This window comes from Leptosomus discolor, chromosome 20 (genome assembly GCF_034619465.1).
Source record: "Leptosomus discolor isolate bLepDis1 chromosome 20, bLepDis1.hap2, whole genome shotgun sequence".
NCBI lineage: Eukaryota > Metazoa > Chordata > Aves > Leptosomiformes > Leptosomidae > Leptosomus > Leptosomus discolor.
In genome coordinates, this window is record NC_141410.1 from 9,126,441 (window position 1) to 9,146,393 (window position 19,953).

General features: G+C 38.6%; 1 protein-coding gene across 1 annotated transcript; it reads right to left on the minus strand.

Moving 5' to 3' along the window:
• Window positions 1-3,853: 3,853 nt before the first annotated feature.
• On the minus strand, window positions 3,854-19,568 carry NADK (NAD kinase). Its single transcript, XM_086476061.1, has 11 exons — window positions 19,369-19,568; window positions 14,367-14,450; window positions 10,163-10,292; window positions 9,479-9,587; window positions 9,149-9,234; window positions 8,755-8,857; window positions 7,769-7,920; window positions 7,144-7,243; window positions 6,368-6,525; window positions 5,095-5,177; window positions 3,854-4,034 (listed from the first exon to the last, which is right to left on the minus strand). The coding sequence occupies exons 1-11, from the start codon at window positions 19,539-19,541 to the stop codon at window positions 3,887-3,889; spliced, it is 1,326 nt and encodes a 441-aa protein (XP_086332187.1). The 5' UTR covers window positions 19,542-19,568; the 3' UTR covers window positions 3,854-3,886.
• Window positions 19,569-19,953: the final 385 nt, after the last annotated feature.

Genomic DNA, 19,953 nt, shown 5'->3' on the forward strand with positions numbered 1-19,953 from the left:
CAGAGGAAAATGTTCTTAATTTCTGACTAAGGTCTTACTAAATTCTGTGGAAATCTGCCTGTTCTTTTTCACAAGGTCTTGAAGTTAATACTTGGGTACATAGGAGCTACTAGGCTGAATCTGTGAAAGTTTCCTGATACACAATCCTGTCATAATCTGCAGACAGTGTCTTTGGCCTACTCTGAATGGAAGCACTTTGGGTTTTCCCAGCCACTCTAATCCTGGTTGTAGGCAATCATCAAACCAACTGGTTCAGACAACCAACTTCACATTTTCTGTTATTAAAGCAGGAGATCAATCCAGCTAAATCTAAACTTAACAGTTTGCACAACATGCAAGGGCAAGGACAGAACAGGCATTTAAACCACATTTTCAATCTCAAACTTACTAGGTATCCAAATTATCTGAGATTATCTCAGATTATTGCCCTTATCTATTTCTTTCTTCATTCTTCTACTCTTGGGCGTTCAAAAAAGTTGTTCATGTAGCCCAACTAGTTGTACAGAAGATTTGTTTCAACTCGCACAGCAAACCCAGCTTTTATTTTGAAACTTTTGAGAAAAGACTGGTATCAGACATATACATTCAAAAAAGCCTTAGGTATCTTTCTAGAAAACAGATGCTACTGTCCCATGAGACAATGAACCAAAACCCCGCACTGGACATTCGCCTTCCACGCAAGTAATTGTGCGTACACCTAATTTCATATTCTCAACAGTCAAAGTGCTGCTTTACAAATCCAACTTTACAAAAAGATTTTATTGAAAGGATTGAAAAATATTTGTTTTCAACAATATTTAAAACAAGTTTTCAAAGCATTAACAATATGTAACACGATTTTTGCTCTTTTACAAATTCAGTACACTGCTTTACTCCGTACTGCATCAGCTGTTAATAGCTTCTTAAACTCTAGTAGAGAATACCTTTAGCAAATTCATTTCCAAGCTTCCATTTTGGCCCTTTGTAGACTGGAAAGGATTTGTAGGTATGGTGACATTTACAAACCCTTATATTAAAACACTGCTTTTAACCAGCAAAAACCTATTTTACTAGTACAGTTTAAACGAGTTACTTGCAGTAAGCTACATCAGCACAATGAGCTTTTATTGCCAACAGAACCAAGTCTGCGTTACAGCTTTTTTCCTGGTTCAGCTGTGGTTTGAACAGAAGTTGCCCCCACTTGAAGCAGTTAAATACGCAGAACTTGAGTGCTGTTTAAACCTCGCTAGCCTGCTTGTGAACTGCTGGTTTGCAGATTAAAGGCCTTGAAAAGAGACTTTGTATAGTTGGGTAAATTTGTAACGTATTACCACAGTTGGGGTTGTGTTTTGATGTAACGTGGGTAGTACCATTACAATCAACACAGCTTTCTGAAGAAAAAGCAAAGACTAAAGCCATCGGGTGACTCTCCTTCCTTCAGCCAGTGACTGTAGCTCTACTCGGCTGCTCAATGCTCCAAGTAAGATTGTGACCAGGCGGGAATAGTTGTACAAGCAAAACCGCAGAAGCCTCAAAGCCAGTAATGCAAGTGCAGTACTCTCTACTGATAAATGTCAAGACAACTCCTGCTCTAGATCTAATCTAGAGAAAGTCGTTAGGTAAGTTTGATTACAGATTTCATGAACTACGCACTCTGAAAATTAAAGTTCGGCAATTTAGTCAGTAATAGCTTTACTATTATAAAAAGCATAAATAAAAAGTGCTGAATATAGTTTTATCTTTAAAAAAATACTAGATAAGGCTCATTAATCATTTCGCCTCACCTCTGCAAAATGATTTCCACTTCCTAGCGTGCCTAGTAATCTGCTTGTTTTCCACTTAACAATACATTTATAATAGCCACTATACCCTGTTCCTTTTCTCAATTATTGCATGTTTAAATAAAATAGTTTAAAAGCAAAAAGTCTGACACTTCTATAGTTCAAAAAGTAAACAGTTATTAAATAACTGAATACTCCACCTAGGAAACCCGTAAGCAGCTTCAAAACAGTGATAAAACAATTACTGCAAATTCAAGTGAAAGCTATCTGGATATTCTCCAAGATACCACAAAATTCGTCTCTTTAGACCAAATCAAATGAATATTCTATTTTACAAAATTTACAAACTGAGTATTGATTTATATTAACACAGTTCCATTGTGATTTGTATCATTAACCAAGAGTTTGCTTCTCTTTAATGGAAAAGTGCTCTCACCTGGGTTTAATAAAATCAGACAGAATAGGGCAGCATCCAAAATGGAAGAGACGTTATTTAAACCATCAGAGGACAGCAGGTTAGGCAGAGTTTGGAAATTAATACATTTCCCATTACCACTTTGGACCACATAAACAACATAAGACAGTCAAGAAAAGTTCAACAGAGCTTCTCACTCCACTTTCAAGGAAATCCCACCTTAATCAGTAAATGAATTCCTCCACAATATGATGCCATAGGCTTAAATTTAACAGATCGTGTGCATTCCTTTAATGACCAATGCAGCAAGACTTTGAAAATGCTAAAGTTTGGATAGTATGATCATGAGACTGCACCACAAAGAACATAAATGTAAACATTATACTTGGGTTTGATATTTTTCAGTTAAAGTACAGTACAAACCCCTTTTTTCCCAACTGTTTTTTGTGGGTTTTTTTTTCTTTCATAAAAGCACATACAATAAAATATGTACAGAGAGAAGTTAGAAACATTTGAAAGCATCTTAAAAAAGTAAATAACAAGACTTAGAATATCTTGAGTGTGCTGAAGGCACCATTGCTACTCTACTGGGAATGTGTCCTCTCGTTTATCTGCCTACCAATGCAGTATCCCTTTCTGCATCACAGCACCAAGAGCTGGAAGCTATCTATGGAAGCTGAGGGCATTCGAGGCCTCGTATAGCATATTCTTTTCTTCACGACACTAGTGGCACTAGACAATACAGTAGTAATTGAAGTCCAGATTCTTCTCGCACACTTGGAGAATTTTTCTTTTTTTTTTTTTTTTTTTTACTGTATAGTCTCTAATGCGACCATTTATTCCAGTGAATCAAACAAAAATGGTAAGAAAAAACCAACACGTTGATGATTCCCACCAACAGGAACTGCAGAGCTATAAACCAGCTCAGCTACAAACTGGAGGTCACTGTAATAACCAACTAAGTCCACACTAATGCTCGTCCATGCTGTTTGTTCGTATTTACACAGTGATGACAGCCAAGGGTCAAACACTGTTCAAATGGGCATAAGATATATATATATAACATGTATATATATATATTAAAAAAAATAAATTTTTTTATTAGTTCCATCTATTAATAAGAAACATTCTTCATGGGTGTTTCTTTACAGTGTGTCACATCCAGAAGTAAGGAGAAAGTATTTTAAGCGCTGTCTTAATGGGCAGCTGTTCGGGGCAAGACGGAGCTAAGCTAACAAAGAGGAGCTTTTTTTTTTTTTAAAGAAAATTCCTTAGAGCCTTTATACGCGTAGCAGTCTTAAACGAAATTACAAATATACCAAATTAAGCAGAGTATTTTAATGCCACTTTTCTTCTGCCACTTTTCTATTATGTATCTACATTCAGCCTACCATGTTACTGCCAAGTTATGCGTTGCAATCAAATGCAGTAGTCAATAGCAATCAGAAATAATCCATTTTCAGATCACTCATTTGAAGGAAATTCACACTGGATTACAACAATCAGAGCCTAATTTCTTCCATTCCTACTCTCGGCGGACAAGCAGCAGCACAATAATTTCCAGCCATCAGCAGATCAGACAGATATGAACTACAATCACTATATGTGTCTGAGATGGTGACCACGCTTGTTAGCCAAAAACTTAAAAATCCAAGCATCTAAAGGGATACTGCCACTTCCCATTCCCATGAGTCTTGTTAGATGTAGACACTCAAAATTCTTCTTCTTCAACAGCAAAGTTATTTTGCTTCTTCCGAACATTCCAGTGTAAACACTCAGCCAAGCTTTCAAACCAGTCGCTCACAGGATCTCGGAAACAGATCGAAGGAAGGGGGTAGCAAGAGGTAGTGATGCTAATACTGCAACAACACAGGAATACCCCAGTCAGTCAAGGGCAATGAACAGTAATTCTTTTAAAATAGAATCTTCTATTCACTAACACGCAGAGTGCTGTGTTCAGGCAATTTGGTACAACAGCGAGCTTCCATAACCAAGCGATAACCGAGTCTGCAGGCTCATCTAACCGGAGTGAACACGGGGCTTAAAACTGTTAACAGCTGCACTGTGGGCAGCATTCTTTGACACAGTGAGGATACTGAACCCACTCCCTGACGTCCTGCAGTCTTTCGGTGGTCTTCCCATCAACAACGCAGGGACAAAGGAAAATGGAAGTCACCACCTTGGCCTTTAAGTTTCAAGTTCTAAGAATAAGCTGCAGCGCTAAGAAGTCTAGCACCTACCCAAGGGCCAAATCTCACGTCTGAACCCTTACTAGTCTCCTGATCTATTCTATAGATCTTTCAGCCTCAGAGGAAATGCAGTTCAAGCATTTTCCTCCCTGGCAACTGGTATGGACCAAGAAAAAAATGAAGTCATCCTGAACAGCAAGTCTACCAGTCACATATCACACCATTGCCTTAAATCATCTCCCATTAGGATAATCCCACCACACAACTCAGGAAACTTCACACACTGCATTCTGCTCACCCAAGGCACCAGCATCGCAAGTGACCACAACCACTCACTAAGTTAACGCAGTTTAAACCGTGTGGCACTGCTCAGAGCCACTGCTGACCCGCAACTCCTGTTGGTCTACAACTTCTCAAACTCCTAAGATCTATATTTTAAGTTAAATTTATAGAATTTTCTGAAGGCATGTCCATCTTCCTTGCCAAGTATGCAATGCTGGCATGCTTTTGTCTTAACATTTCACTTGCTTTCATAGGAAGATCTAAAAAACTCAAGTTAAAAATTAAATACTTTCAGCACAGTTTGTGCTGTAAGAGGTGTTAGGGTTTATAAAAGCTTGTTTCTTCACTGCCAGCAACCCTTTTGACAGATGTTAGAGAGTGACAGAAATGCATGAATCCGTATTTTCTATACTTATAGAGAGATCCTACAATCAAAAAAAGGCTTGACCTGTCTCCATGGCATATTTCCTGCCTCTTCCTTCCATCAAATGAAACCCATGCTGTATTCCTGGCATCGGGAGAGAGCATAATCTGAAAAAGAGAAAACAACTAAACTTCAGGTCCAAATCCTATTTTTCAAGAGCAAGGAACAAACACCTCCTCCATCCTCCTTCCGAGTACAGAATTGACTCTTCACAACTTTACAGTTGCCCTGAAATTCATAATCTGTCCATAACAACAGTGCAGTAACATACCACACGAGTTCCAAACCTTCATTTCATGTTTGGTGGAGATACATATGTATTTTTTCTACAGGCAATAAACCCCCTCTTTATAGGTATAAGGTCATAAATCAGAAAGACCTTCCTGTTACAGCCAGTGCATGCTTTAACTCAGTTACGTGAGTTAACTTACCATCTCTTTCAAGAAAAATAATAAAGTTAATCCAGAAAAATAGATTTTAATGCCTAATGAACCTAAAGCTGTCAAATTTAGGAAGTGTTGCTCATTTTTAACATATATTCCTATTAAGGGAAAAGAATTGACTACCATTGGCCAGTAACACCCATTGACGTGAAAGTAATTGAGAGCAGTGCCATGAATAAACATTCCATTTACACAGTAAAACAGAAACAAAAACCCCAGTACGTGCTTAAGTCACTTATCTCAATGCCAATCTTCTAACTTCCCTGGGAGAGCCCTTCTAAACACACCAGCTCTCTTCCAACCTAAGCAGACCGGAGGCTTGTAACAGATACAAGAACCACAAAGGGGTTCTTCCTTACACAGGGGTATTTGTTAAAAATACACATTAACTAAGTCCATTTCATATTCAGGTATTACGTGCCTTTTCTTCTGCAAGACGGCATTAACAAAAAATAATTAGTGAATTGCAGTTAACTCTAACAATATACTCAAAATCTGCAATATCTGTTGTTTCAGCTATGCAAGTAGAATTTTCCATTCCCTTAAACACGACTGATTCACATGCACTTTAGCCGACACGATGTAAAACTTTATTAGTCAGAATGCAAATGTATAATTCCCATTTTGCAGAACGTTACACAACTACTATCCAGTAGGAAGCAGTGGAAAGGACTCCACCAGTGGGTATATTATTTTAAACAAGGATGCATTCTTCAACCAGGCGTGATCCGGTCCGCCCACAAACGAAAGAATGCAGAAGATACACAGCACTTCCTAACCCTTCTGCTCTGGTGAGGTTCACACGGTTATTACAAAGGTTTTTAACTTCGAGAAGTAACGTAACAGAAGCCAACCTTGAGTTCCACTCCAGCAGGAACAACGATGGGTCTGAAAGACAGTGAGTGAGGGCAGATCGGGGTGATCATTATTGCAGGAACATTTGGATGAATCATAGAAGCTCCTGCTGCAGCTGCATATGCAGTGCTACCAGTCGGCGTGGAGACAATGACTCCTGTGAAAGAGGCAGAGTTTCACTTAGATTATCATTACAATCAACGTGTTATTTTGGAGGACGACGAAGAAATAGCACAGTTAAGGAAAATGAAGCAGAGAATGTATCAACTTGTATTTCACAGGAGAATTGCAGTCTTATACACAAGAAGTCAGAAACTCTGTTCTAATCCTGGCACAGCACGTTTGCTCTACAGCTTCATGTAAGTTGCATAAACTTCTAGATCTCAGGTTACACAACTTCGTAACACTGACATTCTTTTTTTTTTTTAAGGGCAAGAGCTTTAAAGATGAACTTCTGTACTTCATGAGTTGAGATCATAGGCCTTCAGCAAATTCCAGATATCCAAGCAGATTTTTTCTGAGCTATTTCTTGCCCTTAGCCCCAACGTATCACAGCCAAAGAAAGTGCCACTTGCCTTCACAAGTCCATAAACGAAGCCTACAGCACTTTAATGCTTCCCTGTGGAACGCAAAACCTGTTCTGTACACACTAATGCTTTCTGTCACCAGTGAACTGACGCTTGGGATTTTGTTTCCGTGTGAGAAAATCCTCCAGTAAAATAGCAACAGGCTACGCATGAACCGACAAGCATTTTAACTCAAGAAGCAGACTCACCATCTCCTTGCACTGTTGTTATCAGGTGTCCATCTAGAAAGACATCTACATTGGAAAGGTAAGAAGAAGGACCACGATCCACTACAACTTCATTTAGGACCTGCCATGACATCAAATGTTACACCAGTCTGCTACTGCTGACTTGGCAACGCAATAAAGGACAAGCCGAAACGTGCTTTCCAGGTCTTTGAAAAATTCATGCTGCTTTAGGACCTGCCAAATTAGACTCTCTGATAAGACACTTTGGTCTTATCGAGTGCCAGCTGAAGTTTTAGATGTTAAGAATTATTTCCAGAAGCAGGTCACTAACAACGTGTGGGGTTTTTCTTTTCGCTTACAGAAATCTTTGGGATATCCTATTTTAGAACTGCTGCTTTGTTTTCAAAATGGAAGGAAAATATTACTACAGGGAAGTACAATATTAGCACTTATAATCGCAGAAAGTAACGAGGTACATCATTTCCCCATTATTTAGTGGAGATATTGTGAGTAAGAGCAACATGGATCTGTCCCATACTACTGGGCTAATGAAAGTAAACTAATGAAAAGGGGAAAGTCATAATAAAATAAGCACAAAGCAATTTACAAAGAGCATGTTATTCTTCTGCCTATTTTGCCCTCTGACCTGATACTGCATAATTTGCTTGCCCACTTCTTTCTCTATATTCGTAGACACTACTCCGTTCTCTTCTATACCGTTTTGTACCGTCATTTTCTCTCTGTGCTCTTTTACTACTTTCACTTTCAGCCTGCTTCGCAGAACGAGCGCTGCATTGCCTAGAAGGAGAAAGTATACAAAAATGACACGCTAGTATAGTAAATAAAACCCTGTAATGACTAGCAAACTGTATGAAATGCATCTGTCTATTGCCCATGCTTTCAACATTCCCAGTTTCATTCACAAGATCATTGTCTACATTTGGTTAAAGCTCAAAACTCATTGTTAGAAGTAATGAGCAAAATTAAAGTCAAATTTTAATCCAGTCCTTCCTCCCTTTCCTCATGATGCAAAAAGAAAATTTTAAGTTTTATATGGACATGACCAAGACTGGAAAACACTGTTAGGCCCATGTGATCTTCACTAAGACAAAAGCTAAGCCTGAAGAAAATCGGTGCATTAGAAACACCTCTTAAAAGACAACACTCTAGCAACGTGAGAATTTTATACGTCTTTTCAGGAATCTACTTCGGATGCAACTCAAATAACCTCATATTGAGGAAACAAAGCATTTCTTTCCTCAGATATTTTATTTGCCTCAATTCTCAGTATTTAAGCGCTGCACTGCTTAGAGAAACAGACTAGCACAGACTTCAGAGCTACGCTCTATTTGTATGTTTATCTGTCATTTAACACAGATTCTGCATCATTTACTTGTTTACTCCACACAGGACAGAGTTATTTCTCAGCCATTTTCCTTTACAGAACAGTACGGAAAGCAGCACCGAGTGGGTCAACGCAATGCAATACTTCTGTTAGTTTAGCACACATTCCTTGTGACTCAGTCTTACGGGACAACCTAAACGAGCTGGTTAAGAAAATGTACTCGTCTTGGAAAAAAGCTACAGAAATGTAATGAAAAGAAACACCACACCTTGTCCCCTTAAATTTACCTTCTATAACCTGAGTGACTTGGGACTGAAAATTCTCAAAATTAAATGGAGTAAGAAATCCAAGGGATCCCAGATGAAAAGCCATAACTGGAGGTACACTACCCTATCAATAAAGAAAAGAATTTAAAAGCTACTGAATAAGAACAAGTCATACTTCAACTAATTGCCTGTAAATATTTTGAGTATTGATGTAATTTCAGTTGTGCACAATAAAAACAACACATTACATACACTATTTTCAGAAGGTATAGGGTAAAGCAGGCTTGATAAAAAAAAAAGGCATGAACAGCAAAGGACAAATCCTGTCCTCAATAACCAAGGAAAAAATCCCAACAACCCTCAAATACTTCAAAGAGAAAAGAGGGCTTTAAGCCTATTTCCCATAAAGACCAACCTGGAAAAGTGAAGAAGCATAAAGTAAGGTCCCATCTCCTCCCAGGCAAATGATGAAGTCTATCTGATTGGAGATATCATCATAATCTAGAAGCAACATTGAAATAGAAGTTTCGAATTAAGTTTTATCAACAGTCTTAATTTCCTGACATAAATTAAGTGCAGCATGCCAACATTCACTCATAAATATAAAAACCCCACAACTAAGATTTACCAACAGCCGTTCGCAAAAAGACACATTGGTTTTACAAACTTGACCCAAAGACTAAGGAAATACCAAGACAAATAAGCAATATACCTCAACTTTACACTCAAGAAATCCTTACCATACCTTCTCTGAAGGTGCAAAATTTCTTCTTCACTGGTCCAAAGTTATCATCATTAGCTATAGCGGGGTCTTCCAAGACTTTTTTTTCTACATACACTATCATATTGTTCTCCTTAAGAGAGGTAAGATACGCTTGTTAATAACCTCTTAAAATGACAAAATATTTTACTCTTTCCATAACTTGCATCAGTTTAAAGCTGTAATACTGCAATACGTAAATCAAATTAAAATACAGACTAGTTCTGTAAAATAACATTTTGCAGAAGTAGTCTGCATCTGTTGGTTGTGGGTTTTATTTTTAATGTGTGGTCTAATCCTACCGGGAATTTTGCAGCGTGCACAGACCATCTCATAAATTAAACAAAACTCTGGAATATAGATTGCATAGATAACATTACTGTTTGTTCAAGGCTTAAAGCTTTTTATATCCCCTTCCCTGTAGCTTAGAATTGCAAATAGAACGAAGGAAAGTTTTGACTTTTTTTTTTTTTAAGCTCTGTACTTGAAGTACTTCAGTACTGATCTTAAGCTCCAAAACATGTTTTATTGCTTCCAGTGGCAACGGGTAGAACAATTTGTTTGCACTATACAATTCTGCACATTCCACATTCAACAGAATCGGTAATTGAAACAGTTCAGATGTAAAATTTGCCATTATGGTAAAAAATGGAATTTACAATTCATTACCTCAGTAAGATACACACAAAGCTCTTTAAAAGGCTGCAGCAGACTGGCATCACGTATCTTTTTAATAACAAGGACGCTCTTGGGAGGCTTGTTCCATGTCAACCGCTGGCTCGCTGGATCCTGAATGTGCCTAGGTAACAGGAAAAAGACACCGTTAGTACATTTTGCTTTGCCAGCGTCCAGGTCTGTCGAGAATATATCCTCAATTATAACTGCAGGCAGCCCTAGCCCAGCAGAAGGAAGGAGGCAATGGTTCCTATCGTCACGATGCTTTTTCCCCCACGAAACCACCCAACGCTTTACTGTATTCCCAGGGTAACGCAGCACTGAGGCGTCCGTTCCTGTCAGCGCTCCCAGGCCAGCAACACGGGCAAACAGGGGCTTGAACAGAAGCAGCACGAAAGCTCTTGGATCAAGTTCTTCAACTAACTGACACCACCCCGATGCCTTCCTCTATCTTGTTTTAGTGCTCTCTCCTCTTAAGCTGACTCAAAAATAAGAAGCATCCAATTAGAGAATCAGAAAAAGCTAATGCATAAATTTTTTTCCCATCCAATACCGTAAGCCAAACACCTTAAGACAACATACATTTAAAAAATAGTGCAGTAGTTCCAACCCAAATATTGCTCTTTTCTTTTCAGCAACGTTTCCTTCAGCATTTTTTCACTGATACCAGTCTATAGGCATGGGTTCCTCAATACAGTTTGAAGCCTGTAGATGCAGACACAAATTCCACTCATCTAGTTGTTCTACTCCTACTAAACAACACTGTCACAAGAGAAGGGCAAGTAAGATTCGCATGGTCATCTGTACCAAATCCTCAAGAGAAGCCTTAACAACTATGAAAAACTGCAGCACATCGCTCTGTTCTGGGAAGCTGCACTGGCAACTCTTGCCCTCCCTATCACAGAGCCTCATAAGTAAAGAGCTTAAGCAGGAACAGATGCCTCTACACTTTATTCCAGGCAAACGTTACAGATATGTCAGCATATGTAACTTTTGTGCAAAATTTTTTAAAAATCTAATCTACATATTAGTTTTATTTTGGTGTTGATCCCAAAGCAAGTTTATCTGCTTAAAGGAGCACAACTATTTTAAATCTAAGAAGAGAATTAACTTTAAAAAGTAATATAAAATTACTGCCTGCCTGTTGTCAGGACAGCATTCTAAGACTAGAGAATCTAATGAACTAAACAGACAAACACATAATTTTGTGGCTTTCAAGAGGGTTCAGTAACAGAACCGTCATGGTGCTCTATAATACAGGTAGTTGATTTAGGAAGGTCCTTCTTCATTTGTATCTACTTCTAAGCTACATAATTTCACAGTTGTATCTCTCCTATTAAATGCATCCCGTCCTTTTCCATATGGTGTAGATATAATCCATAGAGCAAAGCAGATTAGTATAAATGCTGAACAAGCCAAATTTACAAAGAGATTTGGATTTAGCACTTCAAGGGTTAAAATAAAACAGATGATGATGCTGGAGGTGGAATAATCTGTTCATTTTACTTTCCAAAATGCCTATATTCTACATATAAATACATAAATAGCTAAACTGAAAATAAAGTAAAATAAAATAGGAAGAGTTGCGTTAATGGCTTTATTGCTGCCAAACAATTGCAAAGGAACAGAAGCTGAAGTTTCATGTGCTATTTCCAATACAGGTGGTGACTACGGAAGCGTTTTCTATACTAAAGTTCATTTCATAAAATGAAATTCCTCTGTAGAAAGGTAAAAAATACACAAACACCCGCAAAACCATTTCAAGACGATTAGGCTATCTTCTAAAGCTAGCAAAGAACTAAAGATTGCAGCACTGCTTTTCACTTAATAAACCTAGAACTAAACCAGACTTCATTCAAGCGAAAGACAGTCTGCCTATTTCAACTGTACTCACCAATTCCACGTCGTTCTACTAAACGAAAGATTATTCATAACATGCTTTAAGATCTTCATGTTTCTTTCCAGGAATCAAGCAAATGCAACAGCTCCAAAAAAAAAAAGAAGGCTGAGCCTTTTATCACTTCTTAATAAACTGCTACCTCAAAAGAAAACATTCCTCTCTGAATTTTTTTTCCCAGTTAAGTATTTCAATCAGTCCCAATAAAAAGTTGGGAGGCTTCACACAGAAAGCCTGTATAAAACCTTTTTTACAGATCTTCAGAGGCAAGATTTCGTAAGAAAAATCCCATTTCAAGAAAAGGGTTAAAAACAGGTATTTGACCACCCCTCTCCTCAGCAACACAGACACCTGATTCTTTTTTCACTGAATTCAATTCATTTGGTCATCTTGCATAACAGTCCTCCTGAAGCAGGTTTTTCAATCCAATCATCAACATCAGCACTTAAAGAGACACCGTGACCGTCACTAACGTATGCTCATAGATAAAAACTAACATCTTCTGTTAAAAAATCCTCTCCAGTGAAGAGAATTTAACAATATTACTGCCTGTAGAGAAGAAAACCCCAAACAAAAAGGTTTTGCTTGTTTTTAGAAGCCACACCAAAGACCTCACGCACGGTAAGAAAAGTAACTTGCAATCTGGTCCCAAATTGTCCTTTCCTTCAACCGCCCGAGAGCACCCTGCTCTCCCCAGCGACTGAACGCTGCCCAAGCCGCCTTTTCCCTGGCAAGCAGCACGCTTTCAGCATCGCCCGCAGCCTCTGCGCTCAACTGATCCTGCCACTATCACGATATCGTACCATGCTGGCCCGGCCCACGGGGAGGGGCCCGTTCATCCCAGCCCGGTGGGTAAACACACGACGCAAGCTGGGTTTCCCGACAAACCGCGGCACTCCAAGCCACCAGCTTCGGGACAGACAGCAAGAATGAGGAAGCTCAGAGTTACTGTACACGGCAAGATTTCTGCCACACCTTTGTAGGGAAATCAGGATACCACCAACCTGTTCTGAGGAATACTTGTACTATTTAGGTAAAGATTTGGGCAAATAAGTACTTAACTCAAATACCTTATGTTTAACTGAAAGAACAATGAAATAAAACTTTCTAAAGGGACCAAAACAGGGACCACTAACTTGGTCAATCTGTAGAACCTTGGCATTCCTCATTTGACTAAGTCAAGATACCATTTATTAGGTATATAATACACGGTGTAAAAAGCAACCCTTTTATACCACCTAACCTAGAAAACTAAAATGTTTATACGTCTGCTAAGCAGAAACCAACCCTTATTTTCACATTAAGTTTATCAGCAGAGTCTAAAAGCAAATTTGCCTCAATGATATTCACTCACTGAAAGTGCCACAGATCAAATACAAGAAGTCAGACGACCAGCTCCAACACATAACCCAAGCAAGGGAGAAGGCTCTCCTCAGATTTCATAGTATGCACCACAACTTCTCCTCCTGTCCTTGCGTTGTCCATAAAATTTTTGTTCCTCTATCATTCAGAAACACTGCTCTTTTCTTATTTCAAGCTGACGGAATAAACCAAATGCTACCCAATAGCTTCTCTGTACCACAACAGGATTGCTACAAGGGTGTTTATTTAACACACATGGCGAGTTTACTGTCCATTATGTTGGAAAGTGTTTCCTTACACTTGCCGTTGCTGACATCAAACTATGGATTGCAGATTATGTAAAACATGTCTAAACAAAATGTCTGTACTTACTATTCACATGCCCTGCCCTATTTTTACGTGAAATGGCTGGTTTTTCCAAAATAGATACACAGCTGTGAAAAAACTCCCACTAGTTTAGGCAGTAGATAGTAGGTCTAAGAACACCACACGAATTAGTAATATAAAACCAATAAAATTACTTTCCTTTTACATCTGTTACCCTGCAGGAAGTACTCCAAATGGCAAACCCACTATAAATCCATACAGAGAATTCCCAACTATGTCCTATCATCCCTTGGGAGGAAAAAAACCACACCACGACGTTCAAACCCATATAATGCTTTTCAACACGCACATCTAATGGGGTTCTACTTGAGACCACAGTCCAGCAGCACTATCCATTCTCCTCTCAGACTGACTTTTTAAATGGTCAATGTGTGATAAAAATGGCAGGCAATTTTGGCAATGCAGACCCCAAGCTGGCAATCAAGCACCAAGTAAATCTCTAAAAATCAGGTAAAATACAAACATTGCTGATTAGGTGGTGAACAGTGGAAAAATAAACTTTGCTCTTCCACATAGAATAAGGAGAATACCATTCATTTGACAAGTACTTACATAATCGTTTTAGGATTTTGCAGCATACAGGCCTTTGGTCCGAATGTGGTCACTGGGCATGGTCCATGCAAGGAGCGTGTTCTCCTAAATACATATACATATAAAAATGATCAATAAGTAAAAGAACTGTGATGACAAACTGGGTATAATTAGCTCCACAACCACTTATTTGAAAAAGCTGCACTAAGCAACACAAGGGAAGGTACATTTCTTAAACCTACAGCTGTGGTTGACCAGCCAATGTAATTTTACACAAATTAGCTTTCACATTTCCAATCTAAAACTTAACTCCTGTACCTGCTCCTTGGAAGCGATTATAACCAAAGCCTTACTCACAGTTTATCCCCTCCACATACTGATTAACCACTTCCTAAATACTAGTACCAGGCACATATTCATCTTGCATTCACTTCATTTTGCACAAAGGAAGCATCACAGCCTCAAAGAAGATATGGTCAAGTTTTCTCAAGTCGGTTCTGTGAATTCAAGCCAAGTCTGCAAAGATTCTATTTAGTCTCAACTCTTCTGGACACTACAATACAGAACAGTACAAGTGTCTCAGAGAGACCAAAAAAAGTGTAGCTAAATCCTGAATGATAAAAAACATAATCCAGTTTCAAGGTCTCCCTACTGCGAAAAGGAAAATTCCTATGTTTAAGAAACGATGCACAGATAACAGTCAACACGATAGCGTAAACAAGTATTTAACTCTTCGAGTACTCAACCAGGTACTTGAGCAGGAGTTGAGTGAACATTTCAGATTTTGTAGGAGGTTACCAGATACCACCGAGAAATTATCAAGTGAGAGACTTGTGCCAACATTCCAAAGAAACTCAAACTACCTCTGTAATAACACTGGCTGAGCAAAGAGCTGCAGCCTTCAGTAGTGTCACAACCTTCACTTAACAAGCGCGCCTAATCGATTAATTAAATACAGAACGTGAGCCAGGGCTTTTGTTCACACAGTATAAACACTTTCTCTTCAGCAGTATTTGGTGTGCATTAATTTCTGTTGACAGCAAGCAAGCAAACAACTAAGCATACAAACAAAATATAAGCCCCAGACTCTTGTTGTCAGGCCATGTTTTTGGCAACGAAAACTACAATGACTGTTAGCTGTGCGCAGTTAGTGTGTGGTAAGGATTAGTCTCCATCAATTCCTAAGTGACATCAGCTTCACTGCTGCAGACAAAATAACCACGATACTTTTTTTTTATTTCTTGAAGCACTACATCTTACCTAAGAGCACACAATTTTAGAAGAGGACATGCAGAATGATTAAATCTGTTATAAATAGACAAAAAATAGCTTCATGAGTGCTCTTCATCTTAATACGGTACAGTAATGTATATAAATTAGGTTTCCCAGTGTAAGTCTTGACAAGCACTCACAAAGAATCCTCCAACATCAAGGTAACAACTTTTGCCACGATCAAGTCACAGTAATGGCGTCCTGATCATTTAAACACCTCTTTTGTTGTTTAAACCTTTGAAGTTCATAAATTAATAAAATGCAAATCCCTCAGTTATAAGGTATATGGAGATCTATAGCTGCAGTACCAGGCCTTAGCTTTCAATAGGTAGAAAAAATGCTATTTTTTCCATTTATTTATCTAATAAGAGCTAATATGATCTTTGTCTTCAAATAAACAAGTTCTGAGATGTCATTCATCCTCAAACTCAAATCCTCACCCAGAACAGAGGATTACTCCTAGCTCTAGGATGAGATTATCTGGAGCAAGTCAGAACTGTTCTGCCTTCCTTCCCTCCCACCTCCTCCAGCCAATCTGCAAATGGGAGTAAAATTTACTCAACTCATGTAACTGTTGAAACATTATGTAAACTCTATTAAGAATTATTGCATTAAAAAGAAGGGGTAAATATGCCTTTCCTGTGCTTAATTCAATTAACACAGGAACTGGTCACTAACCTACTGCTTGGCAGTAACAAATCGTTACTGCGCTGCCTTCTGTTGTGTACATTATAAAGTAGCTCAGACCAGCCTGATGACTCACTCTTTGTACTAAAAAACCCCTCAGAAATCTAATAAAAATCAAAACCAGATGACAAGTTAAAAAGATATCAGTAATAACAGCAACATCTTATTTGTTCCATGTCTAATAAAACACACATGTGTAAGATCTGAATTCCAATAATGAAAATGAGCACTTAATTTCCTCCATCTAACACACTGCAGTGACACTTGATTTTAAAATAATTTTTTCCCTTTATTAGTCCAGGCAGGTCTAACCCAGTCAGATAAGATTATTACTGTTTTATAAAGTTTACCTTATTTATATTAAAACAGAAAAATAAACAAGGACTGAGATAATTAGAGATTAATGTGTGTACCAGTATGCGTAAAGGAATGGTAAGCCTCTATCTACTTGAGAAAAATTACACTTGAAATCAGGATAGTCAAATGACACCCTGGCAACATCAGCTCCCACTTCTTGTTCCGCTCAAGCCTCTCTCAAATAACTGTCTTTTTTGCCTTCTTTCAACACAGGTCATTCCACGTCACTCCCAGTAACTGGCTAAACTCTGTTCCTACAAGAGGCATTAAATAACCACGTGACCTTCACGGCATTCAAACAAAGTTTTCTCTGCAAGCTCTAATTAATAACTGATATACATTTGCAATGAGATTTTACTTGGTTTCATTAGTACTCAAACCATGCACTATTCATTCAATAGAAGGTAAAATGTTGAGTGAACAGAATTTAAAGTTGTTTGTAGCAAGACTGTCTTTGCTAAGAAGGAGCAGCAACGCACTGGCAGTTACACATCTTTTGGGAAAACAGATTTGTCAGTTAAAGCAGACAGGCAACTACTTAAATCTGAGAATTACAAGCAAGCCTGAGATCCCTTTCTGACATTCTGCAAAACGCTTTGTGACAATTTTTGCACTAAATTGAAGACGGCCAGTGAATGAATGCAGAGCATCTTAATGAAAAAAAAATCTCGTAAACAATAACCCTAATTCAAACCCACAACAGGTAGGGTCTACAAAGATCACTTCTAGCTTAAGAAAGAAAAAGTAGTTATTTAGCCAGAAGATAGTAATACACAAAAATTTAGACCATGTGGCCTCTTACGCAGGTTGACTGAAGTCTACATTCTTAAAAGTCTGAGCGGAGAAGGCAAAATCCACCAGTTTTACAGCACACACGTAACAGAAAGTCTCACCTATTGACTACGACACACAACACGGTAGCTAGAACAGCACGGTCAGAGCACAGCCCTTTGTGAACACCTACCAAAAGCATTCAAGTACACTGACCTTCTGAACCACACATGCAAAGCAAGTATTTTCCTAACCTTACAGCCTCTTCAGGTACAGGCTTTTATTATGCCTCCCTTCACCCTACAGCTTCCCCCTGCGGTCCTCACCCATATACGCTCTGCCTTGCAAGAGCATTCCTACCAGCAAAGCAGTAACTCTGGATGAGAACTTCATCTGTTGAGGAACTCCTCCGTGATTCTGTCCATGTCACAAAAGGTAAAGTTCTGCTACGCTTCCCACAAGATCAAGACACGCTTCCATCACAGCATGCTAGTCAATATTTACAGTGGGTCCAAAGATCACAAAATCAAAAGTTCTGTCCAAGCTGTCCACATGACGAGAGCCTTGCAACTAGATTAGAAATCTGGCTCAAAGAAAAAAAAGGGCGTTTCTCACGGCTGTGCAACGATCTGCAAGCACAAACTTACTTTGTGCTGCCTCATGTTACCATAAAACCTAAATACTCACACAGGTTTTGAATACGCAGCACCAGAGCTCTAGCTAGACATCTGTAAAAAATTGCAGAAGTGTCTCTACTGTTGATTGATTCTTTTCTGAGACTATGAACTCTGCAGATACTTGTCTCGACAGCCATGCCATTTGGATTACAGGTCTGCTTTTAGTCTATCCCCCATCTGCAACGTCCTGCCTTCATTTTGGACAAACAACCTTTTGAAGTGCATTTTAAGAATCCCTTAAAACCAACTAGTTGAGCAAGAGGTGAAGTTCTGTCTACTATTAAAAATCTGGAACCAAGCACAAAACCGTTCCTTTCCTGTGACCCGAGCGACCACCAAGGTATGAGCTAACACAGCTCAGTACAGATGCATTTGTATTTTGCTTCTGGAAGGTACTTAAAACTTCTGAAGCTAGGTTGAAATATGACGAATATCATAGTATTCAAAGTTCAAGTCTACCCCAAAACCCTGGAAGTCAAGTACTTGGGCACAATGGGTTCCTCAAATTTGAAAACTAGTATTTTATCTACTTAGAAACAATAACCTTGTAAGCTTTTACACTTTAAGAACAACTTCTAGCTGGAAACATACCCATACTTTCTTAAGTAACTTTCTTACTAAGAAATAATTTCAATACATGACGCTACAGAGAGCAGTTTTATGTACAGTTTGTCTTCAAAAAAAGGATTTATTACATTTCACGTAGCCATTTCTAAATGCAAATACTTTATTAAATCCAGACCGACATCTCACTTCAGACAGAATCTAAATGGCATATACAAAGCAAACGAATACTCTGTTGTCTTGCTGAAGCTGTATATAGAATGCTGAAAACATAATTTCAGCACATGTAGAATGTTGCTGAAATATCTACAAAAAGCAATTTTAACATCTCCCAAGATACAGTGAAACAGAAGACAGACCTCACAACCGGCCAGAACCGATTCCCATGAATGCCTGAGTTTAGAGATGGCCACCTACACGGCTGCTTCAGAAAACCAAGTTCTTTTCACTGCACGGACCACAGTAGGCTGGTTCACTAATCATCTCCTCTCCCTCTCTATTACCACAAAACACTATTTTTATTTATGTTCATTATCACTTGTCACAGCTGCAAGACTACGGTTACACAAAAAAGGGGAGGAAAAATTAAATTCTAGATAACTTAGCAGTTCCAATTTTCTTTTCTTTTTTTTTTTTTTTTTTCCCTTCCCATTTTTCTTAAAGGTAGCCACAACAGGAAGAGCCAAGAGCCATACCGGAATTCTTTGGTGCTTCCTAGGGCTGGTGAAGCAGACAAACTTCGTGACTTAGCTCGTCCCCGGCTAGTATTGCTCCACTCCTCATCGTCGTGACATGTTGAGCAATGATAAGCAGAATCTGAGCTCCCATCAGCCTTACTGGCACACAGCTTTTCTCGATTCATCTCCATACTGGAAGTGAAGGAACCTCAGTGAGAGAGAAATTCAATTCCTATGGAAAAATACCAGGAGAAAGGGGATAGGGAGAAGAAAGAAGAAAAATCTCAGTTATCAGCAAAGCTAACAAGGTAAGTATTAAACACTGAGTTTACACACTTTGATAAACACTTCTCAAAAGGCCCGACAATTGAGAAGTTCTTCAAGATAATCAGAAGACACTGGAAGCAAAACCAGACCAGAATCAAAACACACGTTCACAGATTCAGAAAAGGGTCAATACAAAGTTGTTTCAGCACCAGCGCAGATTCACGTCTCTGCTTGTATACGAGGTAAAATAAATTTATTTTAGATACTGAAGAGGGAGAAAAGCTTTAAATATTTGCCAAGGAATCAAGAAGGGAAAAACTATAAAATCTCCTATTA